This window comes from Marmota monax, unplaced genomic scaffold (genome assembly GCF_021218885.2).
Source record: "Marmota monax isolate L192 unplaced genomic scaffold, Marmota_monax_Labrador192_F-V1.1 WCK01_AAM20220418_F8-fsc00004, whole genome shotgun sequence".
Taxonomy (NCBI): domain Eukaryota; kingdom Metazoa; phylum Chordata; class Mammalia; order Rodentia; family Sciuridae; genus Marmota; species Marmota monax.
In genome coordinates, this window is record NW_026692881.1 from 14,758,045 (window position 1) to 14,776,139 (window position 18,095).

General features: G+C 50.6%; 1 protein-coding gene across 11 annotated transcripts in view; it reads right to left on the reverse strand.

The window, feature by feature from the left end:
* Pyroxd2 (pyridine nucleotide-disulphide oxidoreductase domain 2) overlaps positions 1-18,095 on the reverse strand; it is a 31,751-nt gene that overhangs the window by 1,369 nt on the left and 12,287 nt on the right. For 3 of the 11 annotated variants that reach the window (XM_046450035.2, XM_058581214.1, XM_058581215.1), the window contains 11 exons: positions 17,593-17,746; positions 15,718-15,779; positions 15,518-15,615; positions 13,576-13,717; positions 13,091-13,225; positions 11,747-11,819; positions 11,366-11,522; positions 8,615-8,769; positions 7,612-7,718; positions 5,811-5,931; positions 3,008-3,082 (listed from right to left, as the gene is read on the reverse strand). In XM_046450035.2, coding sequence (XP_046305991.1) covers positions 3,008-3,082; positions 5,811-5,931; positions 7,612-7,718; positions 8,615-8,769; positions 11,366-11,522; positions 11,747-11,819; positions 13,091-13,225; positions 13,576-13,717; positions 15,518-15,615; positions 15,718-15,779; positions 17,593-17,746 — 1,279 coding nt within the window. Of the gene's footprint in view, positions 1-3,007; positions 3,083-4,817; positions 5,127-5,340; positions 5,456-5,810; positions 5,932-7,611; positions 7,719-8,614; positions 8,770-11,365; positions 11,523-11,746; positions 11,820-13,090; positions 13,226-13,575; positions 13,718-15,517; positions 15,616-15,717; positions 15,780-17,592; positions 17,747-18,095 lie in introns of those variants that run through there. The other 8 variants (XR_009227301.1, XR_009227304.1, XR_009227303.1 and 5 more) reach the window with 8 other exon arrangements.

Below are 18,095 nucleotides of genomic sequence, written 5' to 3' on the forward strand. Positions count from 1 at the left end.
TACAAATTTGGGTGAGCTAAGTTTAACAGATGACCCTCACATCTTCTCTGTGAGGAAGGCACCATCTTTATATATGAAACAGCGTTTGAGCCAACTACATGTTCTCTGCAGGTCCTGAAAGAGCAAACAGGAGGAAAGGCCAACTGATACAGAAGACAAAGGGGAGGTCTGGCTCAGATACCTTCTCACTATTGCTTTTTCTTAAGATGAGCATTGCTCTGGAAGATTTCTGCATACTGAGGAAAGGTCCCTTGCTCAGGATCATTTAATTCATCTTCCAGTTCTCTTATTACTCAAAGATATATTTAACTAACTGAGGACTGATGGGACAACTTGCATTACAGAACTGACAAGATTCAGATAAAACCAGAGGAAATCCAGGCATGGGTCCTCCTCTCCAATCACCTTCCAGCGACACAGGATCCCTGGTGGGCTGTTGAAACACCATCCCAGCCTTCTCCTTGATTAAGGACCCATGCCTCCACAGAAGGTCTCCAAGGTCCCACCATGTCTGAAATCCTCTGATTTCTGACCAATTAATATACATCAAAGCACAAGTAATGCACAAATCATTTGGAACAGGCCTCGATCATCATTTTAGACAAAGTTCCAAAGCCCCATCCATTCACTTGGGGCTTGTTTTTGAGATAAAACAGGTTAAATGCGGGTAGGGCAGACCATGGCAAACTGCCTCCAAGTGGCTGGAAAGACTTGGAGCTAGTGCTAACACTGGGCTGTACCTTGCCCCACCTCAGTTTCCCCCATTTCTGTTCTTCTCCATCTTTTCCTGTCTCTCCTTCCTTGTTTCTGTTCTCTCTGTATGTTTATGTATATGCAAAAATTACAAATGTATAAAACAGCTATCTCTTGCTAAGAGCCATAACCAAGTAATATGATGCATGGCATTTTGGGTTGAAAGGTGCCTCCAGCAAGCCATTGAGATGATATGATTATGTTAAGATCTGCATTCATATGGATATTGGACTCCTGCTGTCCACCTCGGCCTGCTACGGGACTCCTGGAGAGTTCCCATTGGTTGGGGAAGTGCGGTAGGAGGGAATTCCGGAGGAGGGACTTCCTGTTGGGGTCCAGGAAAACGCCACGTGTGTGTGTCCCTCGGCAATTTTCCCGGGAGCCTACGAGGCATTGGTGGCAGTTTCAAAAATAAAGTTTGTTCCTGCTTGAGTGGCTCGTGATTTTGTGCCCAGCCAGACTGCGGCAATCTCTATCTCTATTTCTATCTAGATCTACCAACCAATCAGCAAAATTAGCATCTTGGCGCATCTTACTTTTTACTAACATTTTTCCATTTGATCACAAAAAGTTTCTTCCAAAATGTAAATTTTAAATTGCTGTTTGCTATCCTGTCACATGCAGTTATCACATTTAATTTAATTCTCTATTTAGGGACATTTAGGCTATCCCTAATATTTTAGCACTGCAAATAAAACTGCTTGAATATCCTTGTACCTAAATCCTTGGGGACATCAATGATATTTTCTTAAGCAAAGTGATAAGATGTGGAATAACCCATCAAAGTACACGGATGTCTCAAATTTTGAGTCTCAAATACAAATTTATTCCACTGCTAACAGCATACAAGAGTGTCCCCCCTCCCATGGTAATTTTCTAATACAAATAATCTTGTAGGTAAAACATGATTGCCTTTAATCTCAGTTCATTGATTGCAGGTGAAGTTAAATATTTTTTCAGGTTTGCTGCCCATGTGCATTTCTCTCTCTCTCTCTCTTTTTCCCTTTGTGTTTCTATTAATTTCCCATGTGCCTCTCTCCCCCAGTGAATGCCACCCTGTGCTCTGCTGCCCTCTGCATGCCAGCCTTTACCATGGGAGTGAAGTCAGCATCCCTCAGAACTCAGCGGATTTCAACAGCTTTGCCAACTCAAACCCACAGCTGGTCAGACACATCTCTCATTCCTCCCACTAGGACAGCTGAACCCCTCCCAGAGCTGTAAACCTTGCATGTCCCTGAGCTTCTGGTCACCATATCCTGGGGCCTTTAGTGCAGCAATACTCTGAGGCGTAATGATTTAGCCAGGTGAGCTTCCTGAGAACTCAGGCTCTTATAGGAGGGCCTCCAAAGAAGGGCTCCTCCTGCTTCAGGGAAACAGGCAACCATAAATCAGGAAATGATATGGCCCTGACTTATTTATCCTTGTAAGAGTTTTATGTGCTGCAGTCAGCAAGGGACCCATTTGCTTGATTCATAGCCAATTTGCCGAACCATCACTTTGGGTAAGACGAACCCACCCTGCTCAGCGGGTTGGCATGAGCCGGAGCTTGTAGGAGACGAGGCACCCTATAGTGCGAAGGCCTGATCCTGACTCTCCATCTGGACCAAATGTTATCATTCAGAGACATGAGACACAGGATGGGAAATCACTGAACAGTGGGAAGTTCTTCCTCACAGTGCTAAAACAGCTCTTTCCCTCTCCCCCGACCTCCTCCAAGGTCCTCCTCTTTTAGAAGGAATGTTCGGCTGGACAGCAGCTGCATCCTTGTGATCAGAGTCAATAAAAGAGAATTAAGACCATAAAAGAGTAGCTGGCCAGCCTTTGGCTGGTGGTAATTAGCAATCAAGCCCAAGGATGAACTCATCATAAATTACGATTCATCCTTATTAGAGAATATTCAGCAGTTTTTTAAAAAAATGTTTTCAAAGACTTTTTGTGATTCTGAAAAGTGGTTCCAACATGAAATAAAATGGAAGAAAGACATGTAAAGCCCACAGATAGAATAGAGAATATGAAACCTATTGTGTGAAAGACTAGTTGGAAATATTATAAAATGGTAGCCATGATTCTCTCTGCAGGTCAGAACCTGTGTGAGTTTTATATTTCTTTTTTATTATACTTTTAAAAGTTCCTACATTAAGTTGTGGTGAGTTTTGTTTACCAGAGAAATAATCACTAGTGTTTTTAAAGACCAAGTCTGATGTGATCCACCCCAGGCCTCTGAGAATTTCCCAAGCTCCTGTTTGTTACTCACTTCTGTTCTCTTCCCTGTTAGGGCACGTCCAGGACCATCTGCTGTGGGGGCCCAGGGTGACGTACAAGTGCTCTGCTGGAGGGTGAAAAACACGTCTTACGTAAGATACTAGTCAGCTTTGGACCTTGCTTCCTCCCTCCCTTCCTCGGATCCCTCCTTCACCGTGGGGGAAAGCGTTACCACTGTCACTTCAAACTTGGGAGACAGGTTGGGGAGGAAAATGGGTTTATTCAAAGCCCACTTTGAGGAAGATAAAGACTTTTCTGTCTTAAATCTCCATCTTGAGGGGAAGTGTGCGGGGGTGTGTGAAAAGTTATTATGACATAAGAGGAGGCTCAGGGGAACAAAGGGCAGGAAGTATACTAATGTAGATTTAGTCAGTTTCAGTTTCCTTGGTGTCTGTCCTCAGCAGGAGGAAGTACAAAGGGCTGGATGTAGAAAAGGCACAGTGGCCCAGGCCTGTAATCCCAGCAACTCAGGAGGCTGAGGCAGGAGGATCACAAGTTCAAGGCCAACTTCAGCAACTTAGTGAGGCCCTAAGCTATTCAGCAAGATCCTATTTCAAAATTAAAAAAATAAAGGGCTTGGGATGTAGCTCAGAGGTAGAGCACCCCTGAATTCAATCCCCAGTACCAAAAAAAAAAAAAAAAGAAAAAAGAAAAAAAAAGCTGTTATTACAAAGTTGCTTCTGGTTTTAAAGGGAGTCTATTTCATTTCCCCCTTTCCAGCCTTTCTTTCTTTCCAAGCATATATCTATATCTATATCTATATCTATATCTATATCTTCTTCCCCATTTGGGCCCCAAGAGATCTTTTGAGAAAAGTAAATCTCAACAAGCCAGCAATCCTGACCCAAACTGAATTTTCAATAAACTCAAGTCCGTTGCACCTATTTTGAATGCAAGGAAATTTGGAGAAAGCTAGGTGAACCCAAAAAGTGCTGTGCACTGTCTTGGTGACAGTGCCTGCCATGGGCTAGTTTCAAGGCTGGATGGAAAAGATGACAGAAACCACTGTGACATCTTCACCATTAACATCAGCAGCAATCCCTCTGCTCTGTACTGAATGTTCATTATGCTCCAGGTGCTGAACTAAAACATGATCTATTGTCTTATTGGATCTTTAAAACAACTCTTTACACTTGAGAAATCTGGGTTTATCATCATTAAGTAAGGATGAGGATAACTCCACCTGTGTAAATTTGCCTGGGGAAAGAAGGGAGGAGACGCTCAGGAAGCTTGTGTCTCCTCTACAGAGGGGGGTGCTCTGGATGGTGGCCTTGTCTGCTGACATCTGAGAGGTGGCTGGGAGGGGGTGCATTGCCAGGGGGATATCTGTATGAGTCTTTCTGACAACAACTTGCTTTAGGACAACATAGTTTTATGTTGAAAGGCTTTGGTGCTGCACAGGCCTAAGTCATGGGAAGCAGAAGCCTGGGTGCTTTGGAATCGGGAGTGGTGGCCTCAGCTGAACCCACTTCAAAGTCACCCTTGATTGCCATTTGCCTGACTGGAGGTTTTGATGGCTTGAGATGACAAGCATAGCTCAGGCCCATGCCCCTGTGGGTGACTTAGTGGGTCACTGGGGATTGTGGACCCTTCCTGTAGTGACAGGAATGTGGTAGCCATTGATTGGGTCTCTGCAAGGCAATCCTCCATCCGCTGGTCAGGGGACCCAGCCACGCAGAAGAGGATGCCGGGATCACACTCTTCTGATGTGAACAGATGTGAGAACACTGCGTATCTCAGATGAGCTCATCCCACCTCTTATGATACAGTTCTGCTATCACAAACAAAGCACAAGCCAACAATTTGTATAAAACATTGTTTTTTTAATAAAACAAACCAGCTCATTCATGGAGGCATGGGGCACGGGTTAACTTGTGCTACATGTAACTTGCACATTTCTTCTAAAATAATGGCTTGAGTCTTGTGAACTTGGCTGCCTCAAGCAGTGTCCACTGGAGCACAGCTTCCTGGGCAGCCGGGCCCAGGTCTGACAGAGAGGCTCAGGGCTGATTTTTGTCCTGCGTCAGAGTTGGTTCAGTGTCCTGAGCTCTTGAGGTCCTGCAAGACCACATGGGCTGCATTTCGTCCAGCGGCTCCCATAACACCTCCTCCTGGAACCAAAGCTTTTCTCAAAAAACCCAGCAGGGAGGGATGAGGCAGGGCTTACAGAGACCCTGGGACAACTGCTCCAAGAGACTCTGGGCTCCCTCCAGGCTTCCAGCCACAGCAGGGGAGGGCCACAGTTCCCACCACCTCCCTCAGTCTGCTCTGCAGTCTGAATGCTACGCTACCTGGTGAGACCCTTAGCAGGCAAATAAAAAATACCAGCATGAGGTTGGAGGGGGAAGACGTGTGAGTAGAGCCCTTTCTAAGAGGCTGAGGCCCGCAGAGCTCAGAGGAAGTGTCAGTAGGAAGCAGCAGCCTCATCCCAACCAGTTAGCTTGAAGTGGCACAGGAAAGAATTTTAAAGTTGAAGAACTTTAGTCAGCTTTTCTGTTCTCATATATGGGCTGGGAATTTAGGCACATGGGTCTCCCTTAACACAAAACTGGAATTGGGTAAGATGCCTTCAGTGGGACACATTCTAAACCCAAGGAGCGGGCGGTGTGCGCTGAACTGAGGGTCATGGACAGTCAGGCAGAGGCACCCTGTGGGCTCACCCTGCACAGAGAATTCTGAACACGGGCCTGGCTTGCTGGGGTGGGGGGGTCCACGTCCCCTCTCGCCCTCATCCTGCAGCCTCCTCCTCTTCCTGCAATCCCTCACAGCCCACACAAGGAAGCGGGATCACTCACCAGGATGGGCCCCACTTCCACACAGATACAGGCCTTGGAGAGGGCAGCGGTAGCTGGAGTGCAGGGGCACTGGGCGGGCGAAGTAGAGCTGGTCCAGGGTCATGGCACAGTGGAATATGTTCTGTGGAGGCAGGGCCGTGGCCATTAACATCCAAGTGCTGTGGTCTTTATTGCCCTGGCGAGGTTTCTTCCCTTCCCCTGTTCTGAAAAGAAAGTCCTTCTCCTTCCAAGATATTTTCTTGGGTTCTTAAAAGTGCAGAAAGGGATGAGGATGAGAGAGGAAAAGCACGTGTCCTAGGGCTGGGGCTGAAGTTTTCCAGAGACATTTTTCAGGATAAAAGAAGGCCAGGAGGGGGGCATCCTCAGAGGGTGAGGAAACTGAATGGGAAAGAAATGGGGGGTTGTAAGGGATTTTCCATAAACCATGAATCTCCCTCAGTATGTCTGAAAAATAGGAGCATTTGATTTGTCTGACTGCAGGCTGCTTCTGCGGGACCTCGTTTCTTAGACTAAGCCACCCTGGACTCCTGGGGTCCAGGCTCCATCAGGATCACTGTCAAAGACAGACAAGGGTCAATGGGACCCCAGTGAGGTTCTGCTCCACCTGCCTGGGTCAGACCATCCCTGGGCTAGAAGTGGACAAGGCAAGGTTAGATGTGTCAGTCCTGGACAAGGTCACCAACCCCTGCTGGAGATGCTGCTCCCACTGCCCCCTCACCATGCCCCAAGCTGAGCCATGCTCTCCCCCAAGTCTGCTCCTCTCCTCAGCCGCCAGGCTGGACCCTTGGCATCACCTCCGCCCTCTGCCTGCACCTCCTCAAGTGCACTGTCACCAAGGCCACAGAGCCCTACTTGCCCCGCGGCATGCTCTCCCTCCCATTTCCTTCCTTCCCGCTGCCTGGCCATCTCCACTCTGCATCTGGACCAGCGCTGCCCAGGAAAACCCTGACGAGGGCCACACGGGTAATTTTAGATTTACTTAAACGTAGCCACGTTTAAGAGGTAAAAGCAAACTGGTCCATAATAGTAATGTTGATAATCTATCTTATTGATCTGAGTACTGTGGCGTACACCTGTGATCCTGGCTACTCCAGCTGCTGAGACAGGAGGATCACAAGTTCAGGGCCAACCTCAGCAACTCAGCAAGACCCTGTCCTAAAACAAAGTAGAAGGAGGTGGGGTGTGGCTCAGTGGTAGAGTGCTTGCCTAGCATGTGGGAAGCCCTGGGTTCAATCCTCAGTAACTAAATAATAACAATGATAATTTTATTTAGCCTAATCTCAAATATCACCATTTTATTGTGCAATCAACACTAGGCACTAATGAGACAGTAGCATGGTTTTCCATGCCGTCTCTGCATTGCATACCTGCAGCAGATCTCACTTTGGCCTCACCACTGTTCCGGCTCAATAACCACCTGTTTGGTGGCTGCCATATTGAAGCTGATCTCCTAATTGGGCTCCCTGCCTCTGGCCTCTGGAATTTGATAAATTGAAGGGAAGCGCAAGGACGGGCTTCTTTAAGGAGGGAGCTCCTTCTAAAGAAAGTCAGATGGGAGAGGATGATGTGGATAAGGAGGCAGAAGGGCCATAACCCTGGTGGCCTTCTCAGGTGGCACCTATGTCTCCATGTCCCCATCCCTCCCCCATTCTCTAGGTCTGACCACTTCTCTGTCCCCTCTCAACCATGGTCTCTGCCACTATCCTCCCATTTGAAGAAGGCCAAGTAAGGCCCAGGGGACACAGCCACAAAGTGGGGTGCAGGAAGAGAAATATGATGAGAGACCCAGGCTTAGACTCACCCCTCCAGGAAGCCCAAAGATTCTCTCCAGATCAGGAGGTGTGAGGATGTCTCTGCCCACCACAGAGCCCTTGAAGCCAGGGGCATAGGCCTCGATGCAGTCCAACACTGGGTGTCCAGCGGCAGGGGAATGAGATGGTGTTGGGAAGAAGAAGAGGGAGGTGTTAGAGTTATACAGCTTGGAAAATCTACCAAAACTCATTAAAGCATATGCTTAAAAGGGTTCATTTTATCCTATGCAAATTATACCTAGTAAGTAAAAAACAAAGCAAAACAAGAAACAGTCCACAGTAAATAAAAAATTCATCATAAAGGCCTATGGGTCTTAGCCAACCCAGGCCTCACTCTTTCCCAACTCCTTACCCAACCCCAGAGGCTAAGCTGCTTGTCTCCTCTTTTTCACCTCTTTGCTCTGTTCAAGCTGTTTCTTTTGCTTGCAAAGCCCTTTGCTCTCTGGCTAACTCCTATTCATCCTTTAAAGCCCAGTTCAAAAGTCCCTTCCTTTGTAAGTTTTTCTTTCTGGCTCAGGGCTTCCTCATTTTGTTCAATAAAATATGTTGAACGATAGCAGTTGCTTTCTTTTTCTTTTTTTAAAGAGAGAGAGAGTTTCTTAATATTCATTTTTAGTTTTCGGTGGACACAACATCTTTAATTTTTATTTTATTTTTGTGTGGTGCTGAGGATCGAACCCGGATCCCGCCCATGCTAGGCGAGCACTCTACCACTGAGCCACAGTCCCAGCCCCGTGTTCGGTTTCTTAATGGCCTCCCCACTAGACTTCCAGCACTTGAGGCAGGAACCATATCCTTTGGCTTTCTTAGCCTAGCACCCAACCCAGCAGACGGTCACCATGCTGACGTGAGCCTCCCTTGGGCAACCCTCTCTCCTCTCGGGACAGCACATGCAGGTGTTCATCTTGAATGAGGTGGTCAGGAGGGGAGGGGTCTACTTGGTCACAGGACCAGCTGTCACCTGGAGGCTGGCTGGTGTGAAGCCCTCTTTACCTTTGTCTGCGTAGGCATTTTTCTCCTGCTCATCCCAGACCTTGCCTCCAGCCAGCGTGTAGGGCGTGTACTGTGTGAAGAGGGAGACGACATGGCAGCCAGGGGGAGCCAGGGTGGGGTCCAGTGAGGAAGGGATGCAGAGCTCAATCATGGGCCTGCGATGCAGGGGAGGAGACGGTCAGGCTGAAGAGAAGGGGCTGGGGAGCCACTCTGAGACGAATTGGGACAAAATGAAGGCCCTGAGATGACACCAACGCTGGGCCCATTGTCACTCGAAGGCCAGAGGGCTTATTTACCCAACCCCAGGGCAGTCCAGACCACCCCTGAGGAGCACCTCCAGCCCTAGCCCCAGCCCCTGCCAGGCCTCAGGCCCCCTAGTTGCTGGTCTGACCCAGCCCCTTCCTTCCCCAGACACCTTGAACTCTAACCAGGGCCCCCAACTCCATGTCTCCAGGGTCTGGACATACAGTGAGAACAAGAAGGTGCCAGGACCCAGACAGCAGGTGCCCAGGTGGCCTGGTTTCAACCAGCAAACCCCACCTGACCAGAACCTGTTCCTGAGTCGGCCCAGCAAACAGAGCTGCTGGGGCTGCTCCAGCACCCAACTGTGGCCTGTGAGCCACATCCAGCCCCAGTGCCTTTGCCTGCAACTAACACCTTTTCTACCCAGAGCACATTTTCCCTCTGACCTCCCAAAACATCAGGCCTCCATATCTGAGGGTTCCATGGACTCACCAAACACAAGTTGAAAATATTAACAACAAACAAGACTCGTGTCTGTGAACACACACAGGCTTTCCCCCAATACAGTATAACAACTACTTGGATAGCATTTCACTGTATTGTGTATTATAAGACATCTAGCTGGACATGGTGGTGCATGCCTGTAATCCCAGTGGCTCGGGAGGCTGAGGCAGGAGGATGGCGAGTTCAAAGCCAGCCTCAGCAACGACAAGGCACTAAGCAACTCAGTGAGACCGTCTCTAAATAAAATACAAAAAAGGGCTGGGGATGTGGCTCAGTGGTTGAGTGCCCCCGAGTTCAATACCCAGTAACCTCCACACACAAAAAAAACATCTAGAGGTGATTTAAAGTACACAGAATGTGCATAGGTTATATGAAAATATTACATCATAGTATATAGGGACTTGAGCCTCTGGAGAGTTCAGTACCTGAGGATGAGGAAGGGAAGTCCCGGAACCAGGTGCCCATGAATACCAACCTTGTGAGCATCCTTCAGGCCATCTGAAATGCCCCTCCCCCACATCCCTCAACTTTCCCTCTGAACTTGGACATCTACCAGCATCTCCAGTGACCTTGTCCCAACCTCAACCTCCATGCCTCTTAACCCCCCTCCCCCCAAGCCTCTCCCCCTTTTCAATAAATAACAACCATAATTTTCTAATTGCCCTTCTTTTCACTCACATCGTACTTCTTTCTGTTCAACAGCAAGTCTCATCACTGAACCTTCAAAATATGCCCAGAAACTGGCTACTTAACTTCACTTCCTTTGTTCCCACCCTGGTCCAAGCCACTGTCCTCCTTCCCTTGGATTCTGCATCAGTAATCAATTGCAACAGATGCCCTCCCTTTTTCTCCACACAGTGGCCAGGACAGAGGTTATAAGTCAGGCTCAGCATAAACTTTCCTGGCGTGAAAGCCAGGAGCTGTGACAAAACCCAACAGGATGGAGTTGCTGCGGTTCTCAGCCCCTTCCCTCCCGGGTTCTTTCCCCAGTCACTCTGGCCTCATACCTCTGTCTCTAACACAGCAGCACACTCCTGCCCCAGGGCCTTTGCACCCCACCATGTGAATGCTCTTCTCTAGATATCCGCAAAACCAGTATTCTCACTTCTTTCAGGTCTCTGTTCCAATATCACAGGAATTAGCTTTTTATATAGCAAACGTTCCCCTCCCCTGCCTTTATTTTCTCCCTAGCACTTATCACCAGCATGTGATGCTGACTGTCTTGTCTCCCTCCAGTGAAAGGTCAGCAACTCAGGCAGAGGCCTTGTTGACTTTGCTTGCTGCTCTGTGCCCAGGTCCCTGAACCAAACCTGACACAGAATAGGGGCCTCAAAACATTTTAAAATGGGTAAACTTTGCCCTGCACCTTTCTCTTTAGCCCCATGTCTTCTTTACCTTGTGCCACAAATGTTTGTGTGGCCACTCATCATAAGCTTTGTGTCTGCTTCACACCCCACTCCCCCCATGTGTGCCAAGTACCGAGCCTGGCACCCACAGATTTCAGCAAGCGTCCATTGCACAGTGGACAGGATGGAAGGGTGGGCCCACCTGCTCTGGTAGGATAGAGACTCAACCAGGGCAGGAGATGGGAACACTTTTAGGGGTTTGCATGAAGGCAGCTTATAAGACACAACACAAGACATGGAACGGGGTTTCAGCAAATGGGTGCCCTCTGTTGGACGGAATCAGAAATCCTCCTTTTCTCTCCCAGAAAGCGTTTCCTTCTCTTCTCCCAGCACAAATGCAGTCCTCTGGAGGGCTATGCCGTGACACTCTTGGGCATGGCCCACTCTTCACCCCAGCTGCCCTGGTCCACAGCTTTCTTGCCCGGGGTGCACTTCCTGTCCTTGGAACTCATGTATGGATTGAGGCAGATTCCAGGTCACTGGGAAGGTTCAGCCCCAGGTGGAAGAGGTTGATCCCTGCTGCGTCTGAACAGTCACCCTCACTCCAGGTCCCTGTGTCAGAACCTCCAGGGGATGTAAAGTCCCAGGGGCCACCCACCTGTGAGACGGCAGGCCATCCGTGGCATCTTCAAAGGCCTGATGGAGGAGGAGGGTGTCTTCACAGTTCAGGTGGATGGAGCACTGGTGATGGGGCAGCGGCTGGCCCGTGGGAGTATTGGGTGCTGCCAGGAAGTTGGGCAGCCTGTCCACAGCCACTGAGGGACCAAAGAGACGGTCAGGCCCACCCACTCCAGGGTCCTTTCTCTAGAGCATCGCCATGCTTCCCCGGGTGGTGGATGGGGAGTCTGAAAGTGTTTCACCTTCAAACGAGGGGGCTGGGCTGGAGGGCAGGGCATGGAGGTGATGGCGTGGGTGGATTTTCCCAGACTTGAGGATTTCCCACCCAGAGAGCGTGAAAAAACACAGTTCTGCCTCTTACCATTGATCTTGGTAACAGGAGACTGGGTGTCCAGCTGAGCAATTCTCTCTGCAAACCCCTCTGGAAGCCACTCCTGGAAGGGGAAGTCTCAGAGAAAGGCCTCAGAGAGCGGCTATCTTTCCTGCTCAGACTGGTCTTTCAACTTCTGCCTCCAGAACCCCTCTTTATTCCTCAGCATTCAGTCAAACCACCTTCTCTGTAAAGCCTTCCTGGATCCCCTCCCACTCACGCTCACCACCTCTCCTCTGCGCCCTGCCAGCTGTCCTGGGTACACAGCTCACACCTGGATGACATGGGCCAGGGCCAGGTATGCACGCCTCTTTTCTCTCTGGTCTATAAGCTCTTGGAAGTCTTGATACCTCAGAATTGCCTTAAGATGTGTTGCACTGATCTGGGTGGAATGCTTTTAGTGAAAACACTTTAAAAAAAAGTGGTGCTGCCCCCAGGAACAGCCCAGTAATGGCTGGGAGCTCCAAGCTCATAAACACATTATCTTCTCTTTTGGGACAAGGGAAGTGTGGCCAATTTCAATACCTTCCCTAAATCCTCAGCCCCCGCTGTGTGCACACCCCTTTTCTATGTAACTTTGAGGCATTCCACTCTGACTCTGGGCTGAACCTTGAGACTTGTTTTAAACAAAGTTATCAAATAAGATACAAAGTTATCCAACAACAGCATGAGCATGATTGAGCTTGCTTCCTTTTGTCCCTGGCCAGATCCTGAGAACATGCCAGGACTGCTGTGCTGAAGTTTGAAAGACACATGAAAATAGAGCTCAGTCACCCTGGTCATTCCAGCAGAAACCATCCTGGACTAGCCACAGCCAGCCAGCTCCCAGGCACCTGAACACGTCCAGCCCCAGATCAACAGGGCTGACTGGCTGCCCCGCAGCTGACGGTGGGTGCACAAGCAAGCCCAGATCAGTTGAATTCAACCAAGAGATTGAATTCTCCAGATCTGCAAGCTAATATTTCTTCTTATATGCCCAGCATTAATATGGCAACAGATCTCTGACACAAGATAGTGAAATTAGAGTTGGTAAGAGGGGAGGAATTCAGAGAATAGGAAAGTTGTAGAAATAACTTTAGTTAGGAAGTCAGATCTGGGTTCCAGCACGGGCTCCTCCAATTTCCAGCTGCATGACCTAGGTCACCTCACCTCTCTGCTCTTCCTCCTCACCTGTGAGGCCCTCCCTGCTTGCTACCTGCCCATTGCCTTCCCATTTCTCCAAATAAGGAGACTTGGCACGTGCACCTCCTGCCCTAGGCAGCCCACCCCCCTACAATTTCCTGTCCCTGTGTTGGCAGAGATCTCCACTCCTGTCCACCCAGCACCCCGCCTCACCTGTGGGGTCAGCTTCAGGAAGGTGATCTGTGGGGATGCGCTGGACAGCACCACTCTGCTCCTCACCTCCAGGCCGTCCTGCAGCACCACTCCTCGAACGTGGCCTTCGCCATTCACCTGCACCCTAGCCACTGTCTGGAGCCCACCAGCAAGGGGTCCCAGAAACCCCCAGAAGGAAACGGCGTAGGATCAGGTGGGATTTCCACGGTCTGCACCGCTCCTGGGAGCTCCCAGCTTCCTCATCCCTGTCCCACCCTCCAAGTCTGCAGCTACTCAGGGAGCCTCCACCCCCCACCCCCCAGCTTTGCTGACTGTGGTTATTGACTGCTGAATCCAAAGGGTGGTCAGAGGAACTGGGACCTCGGTGACAACAGCTCAGCCACTGACAGGCTACAGAACTGTCGTCTCTTGACTCTGAGCCCAGCTGTCCATTAGGGACTACCTGAATCCGAGGCCAACCAGAGGAGGGGGAGAGGGACCCTCACCTTCTCAGTGAAGATACTTGCTCCATGTGCAATGGCCGATCTTGCAATGGCCTCAGAGAGGGCACCCATGCCACCCTGGACGTAGCCCCAGGCACCCTGGATCCCCTCCAGACCACCCATCACATGATGCAGCAGCACGTACCTGAGGGCAGAGCACAGGATTGGTGCTGGAGGTGAGGTTTCATCTCCCAGTTTTTAGATGCAAATATCTTTCCATACCTTCAGCCTCTCCTGCCCCCATCCAGCCCTTTCCATGAGACTTGAAATGAGTTTGGAAAAGCCCTTTGCCTTCTCATCTGTATCCCTCTCCATGCAAATGTGTCTGCAGCAGAGCTTTATGCTGCCTGCATGGCAGCAAAGCCCAAACCTGCCGCCCCAGCTCCTGAGCTCCGTACTGTGAGTAGCTACCCCCCTGCTTCCTTGGCAGGCATCGCCTCTCCCCATTCCCCAAGCTGCTTCTTCCTGATATCCCCCACCCAGTAAACCCAAGTGTCAACCTTGACCCTTGCCAGTCCCTCACCCTCTATATCCAATTCCACCTCTGTCAACTCTTCCTTCCAAGCAACTCTAGAGGCAACTGTCCCCCAGTGCCTTGCTCTGGTCTTCCTGAAACTGCCACAGGAGGGCCCCCAGGGGCATCGCCTTCTCCCCACATTTGCTCACTGCAGTCTCCTCCACGCAGGCAACCTCAGAACCAGCTGGTTCCCACCACTCCTCTCCTTTCAAAGCTTCACCGGCTCATTGTTGCTCTTGGGGGAACAGGCGCCTCAGGAGGTGGCCTCGGGCCTCCCATCCTTGTCCTGACCCACACCCCCACTGAACGGAGCCTCGAGCTCTTCCGGTTCCTGGAACGGAGCACTCTGCTCACCTGTCCAGCTGCTGCGGCTGGCCTGGAGCCTTTCCTGCCTCATAGTTTGTCCCCCAGGTCTGGATCAGGCGTCTCATTGGGGTCAGCTGGAGTTTCCCTGGGGGCCTCCTATCTTAACCCTCATCCTCATCACTAGCCCTCTCTGCCATCGGGGTTTCTGGTTGTTCACTTCCCCAGCACCTCGCACAGGCACCGCTCCATCAGCAGTTGTTGAAAGAAAGAAGGAACCAGTACCTTCATGGCTCACTGAGCAGCCTCTAAGCCTCCCACAGACGCTCCCGCCCCACTCCCCAGAGAAAAGGACAGGAATCCAGCTGGAGACCGATTGGCTGGCAGTTCGCAGAGCTGGGCCAGGGTGCAGCAGCTGCCGCCAGCCCTCTTCTCCCTGGCCCGGGGGGAGTTGGGGCTGGCTCAATATGTGTTGAAAAGCTACTTCCGAGGGATGCTCTCATCCCTTGAGAGAAAAGCCACCTTGACAGCTTCTAGCTGCATCTTCCGGTACATTGGAAAGGCCATACTTGGCAAATCCTCCATCCCAACCAGTGCGCATGTGCACGCTCCTCCATTCCTACTCCTACAAGGGGATCCTTAGGTCAAACCATGACCACAGCCCTCACTGTGTGTGATGCCCTCCTTGGACTGGGCTATAGGCATGTGCCCTGCTCAGAGAGGCAGCTTCCTGTCCGTAGAAGGTGCCTGTGAGTGTCTTAGAGCCCAGGGAAAAGAGCATGGTGGGAGGGGAGAGAGGAGAGAAAGAGAAGGAGGGAGAGGAAGGGAAGGGCGAGAGGCAGGAAGTATGTTGATATCCTTTGGAGGCCTTTCCTAGGGGAGCACAGAGTGGTAGCTAAGGGCTCTGCTAGTTACTAGCTATGTGACTTTGTGTACGTCACTTCCCTTCTCTGAACCACAGATCTCGGATGGAGCTATGAGGTTCACCGTATGTGAGGTGCTTGGCTAAGTGCCTGGTTCCTGGTAGCTCCGTAAATGACAGCTCTGCTGTTCTGCCTTTGTCCTTCCTGCTGGCTCTCAGCAGAGCCTCCGGTTCCTCGCGCGGCCCTCCTCCCTCTCCCTCACCCACTGCCCGGAGTGCGAGGACTTGTCATGGCTCCAATAACAGCATCCGTTGCTAGAGTGGCTTTCAGGGGCTCAGACTCAAACCACTGATCCAGCACCTGGATGAAGAACCGCGGGAGAAGCGCTCAGGGCCTGGCTGGCAGGAGAGGTCCCGGAGGGTGGTGGTGGGGGGGGGGGGGCTGAGGCTGGGAGCTGCTCACCCTGGTGATGGGAGCTGTGAACACCTGGTAGTACTGGGGAAGCTGAGCTCCCAGGGTGCGACCTGAAAGAGAGGAACCCCAAAATATCAACAGAGACGGGCTGTGAGGAAACACTCTGATCTGGTCCCAGGAGATGAAAGGATGGCAGGAGACTGAGATCTGCCAACGGCGGGCAGTGCAGCGGGGTGGATGCCGGCTATGATTTCCTCCCTTACCAACTGCACGGCCTTGGACACAGGTTAACATCTCTGAACCTGTTCCTCTATCTGTAAAATGGGAGTCCTGTCTCACACCCCAAAAGGCTAGCTGACGATTCAATGAGATAGGCAAAGCATTGGCAAGTTCAGGGGCACTGATTTTATTTAGCACTTACTACTACTTAAAAAAATTATCTTGTACCTTATTCTCTTACTTTGAACTCTGTAAGGCCCATACCCTAGGAGAGGACCATTCCTATGACCAATTCAGACAGCCACTGGCCAATAGTCCTTGAAGGCAGAGATCATGGTCTTAGCCGTTGTGGTCCTTGTGTGCAGCTTGGTGTCTGACAATAGTAGTTGCTCAATAAATGTTTATTACACAAACGTTTATTGTTCAAAACTCCTTGGGCTGGAAGTCTGAAAGGAACATCTACTTTGGGGGCATGTAGGGTAGATCCTCCCTGTATCTATACTCTGATGTATAACTGCAGTTCCTTCTACCCACAACTGGTTTGACCTGAGCCTTGACTCCAGATTTATTCATGTGATTTGCTTGGCCAATGGCAGGTCTGTAGATGTGACACAGAGCCTTATAACAGGCCTGGGAACCAGGAATCAGCCCCATGTTGTCTTCCATTGATATAAGAAGGGCATACCCAGACTAGGATGCTGCTTCCATAAGGAGGATGAGACACCTGAGGCCCAGCTGCCCATGATGGCCTGTCCTAGCCACAAGCACATGCATGAAATCAGACTGGATCAGCTGAACCAGCTGGGATGAGCTAAACCACACATGCTAGGGAGAAAAAAAGGTTTATTTTTATATGCATGCCATGGGGGTTTTATGGGCTTTTCCCCCTTGTGATCATAACTAACTGATTCAGTACTTTTCTAGGACACTGACACTAACTTGGTCTGTATATCCTACAGGGTCACAGTAAACAACAGCACACTCTGTGGACCGTCCCTTCTCATACCCATGGCAGACATTACTAATTCATCACAGAACTTCTCCTGGCTGCACTCAAATCTAGTATCCACTTTTTGTGGAGACAGTTCCTTACATTCTCTTGGCCCCTCAATCTTACTCCAGCCACAGCAGGATAAGCACCTTTTGCAGCTTTGATCAGCTTCACACACTGAAACCCCAGCAGCAATCTCACCTCAGTCCTATAAAGTGTGCTGCTTCATTTATTCCCTGGGCTCCTTTGGTACTATGCCAGGTGACCCACTGACCAGGACATCCTAAGGGGCAACCCTTGACCCTGGGGGACAGAGCCTGCTGGATAAATCTCTCTTTCTTCTCCAGGAATGGTCCTCAAATGCATTTCACAGAGGGTCCAGGCAGGTCCAGTGCCTCGTTGCCCATCTTGGTGGCCAGGGCAATGACACACCCTGGCAGTGGCTCTCCCTCGGTCCAGTTTCATTCCTCCTTTCCCCTAGTTTGGGGCCTTGGGGTCACCTTTCTAAATCAGCTACTTGTATTTAGGCCTTTGTCTCAGGTTCTAAGGGCACATCAGCCCGAGTCTCAGTAAAGTGCTCGGAGAAGTCCTAATGGCCTTAACTGGTCACCACTGGCAGGCTGCCATGGCGGTTCAACCTTCTGTCCAGGCATTAAGAACATGCCTCCATGAAGGCTACTCCTCCTGCCCCGATGCCTGCACTCGGGACTCACCAGCCTTCAGCAGGGGCTTGAGGGTGGACAGTAACTTGAGCCTCTGCAGCATCGAGCCGCGCTGGAAGGCCGCGGTGTCCACTGGGGCTGCGTCCAGCAGAGGGTCAATGGCTGATACCAAGCGATTCATGAACTCCTCGTATCTGGGAAAGGCCTGGAACAGAGACGTAGGTCAAGGCTCCACTGTGAGGAATCCCACGAGGATGTGGTTCTCATGCTCTGCCCCCACACCATTCCCACAAGGATGCTGCACTCCACAGAGGAGCCCGGATGCTTCCACAGGCCTCAGCCCCTGCTGCTGCTCAGCTTAGCTCCGCTGGGTCCTCTCACTTCTAGGTCTGAGAGTTGAGGTCATGCCAGGTGGGCAGTAGGAGAGCCACCGAGGACAGGGTCAGCGTGGGCCAACACCAGCCACAGGAAGTTGGCAAGCTGCTCAGGGTCTGGGCTCTGTGATAAAGCCACATTGAAGCTTTTCTCTCTGTCCTTCTGTCCTTCCACATGTG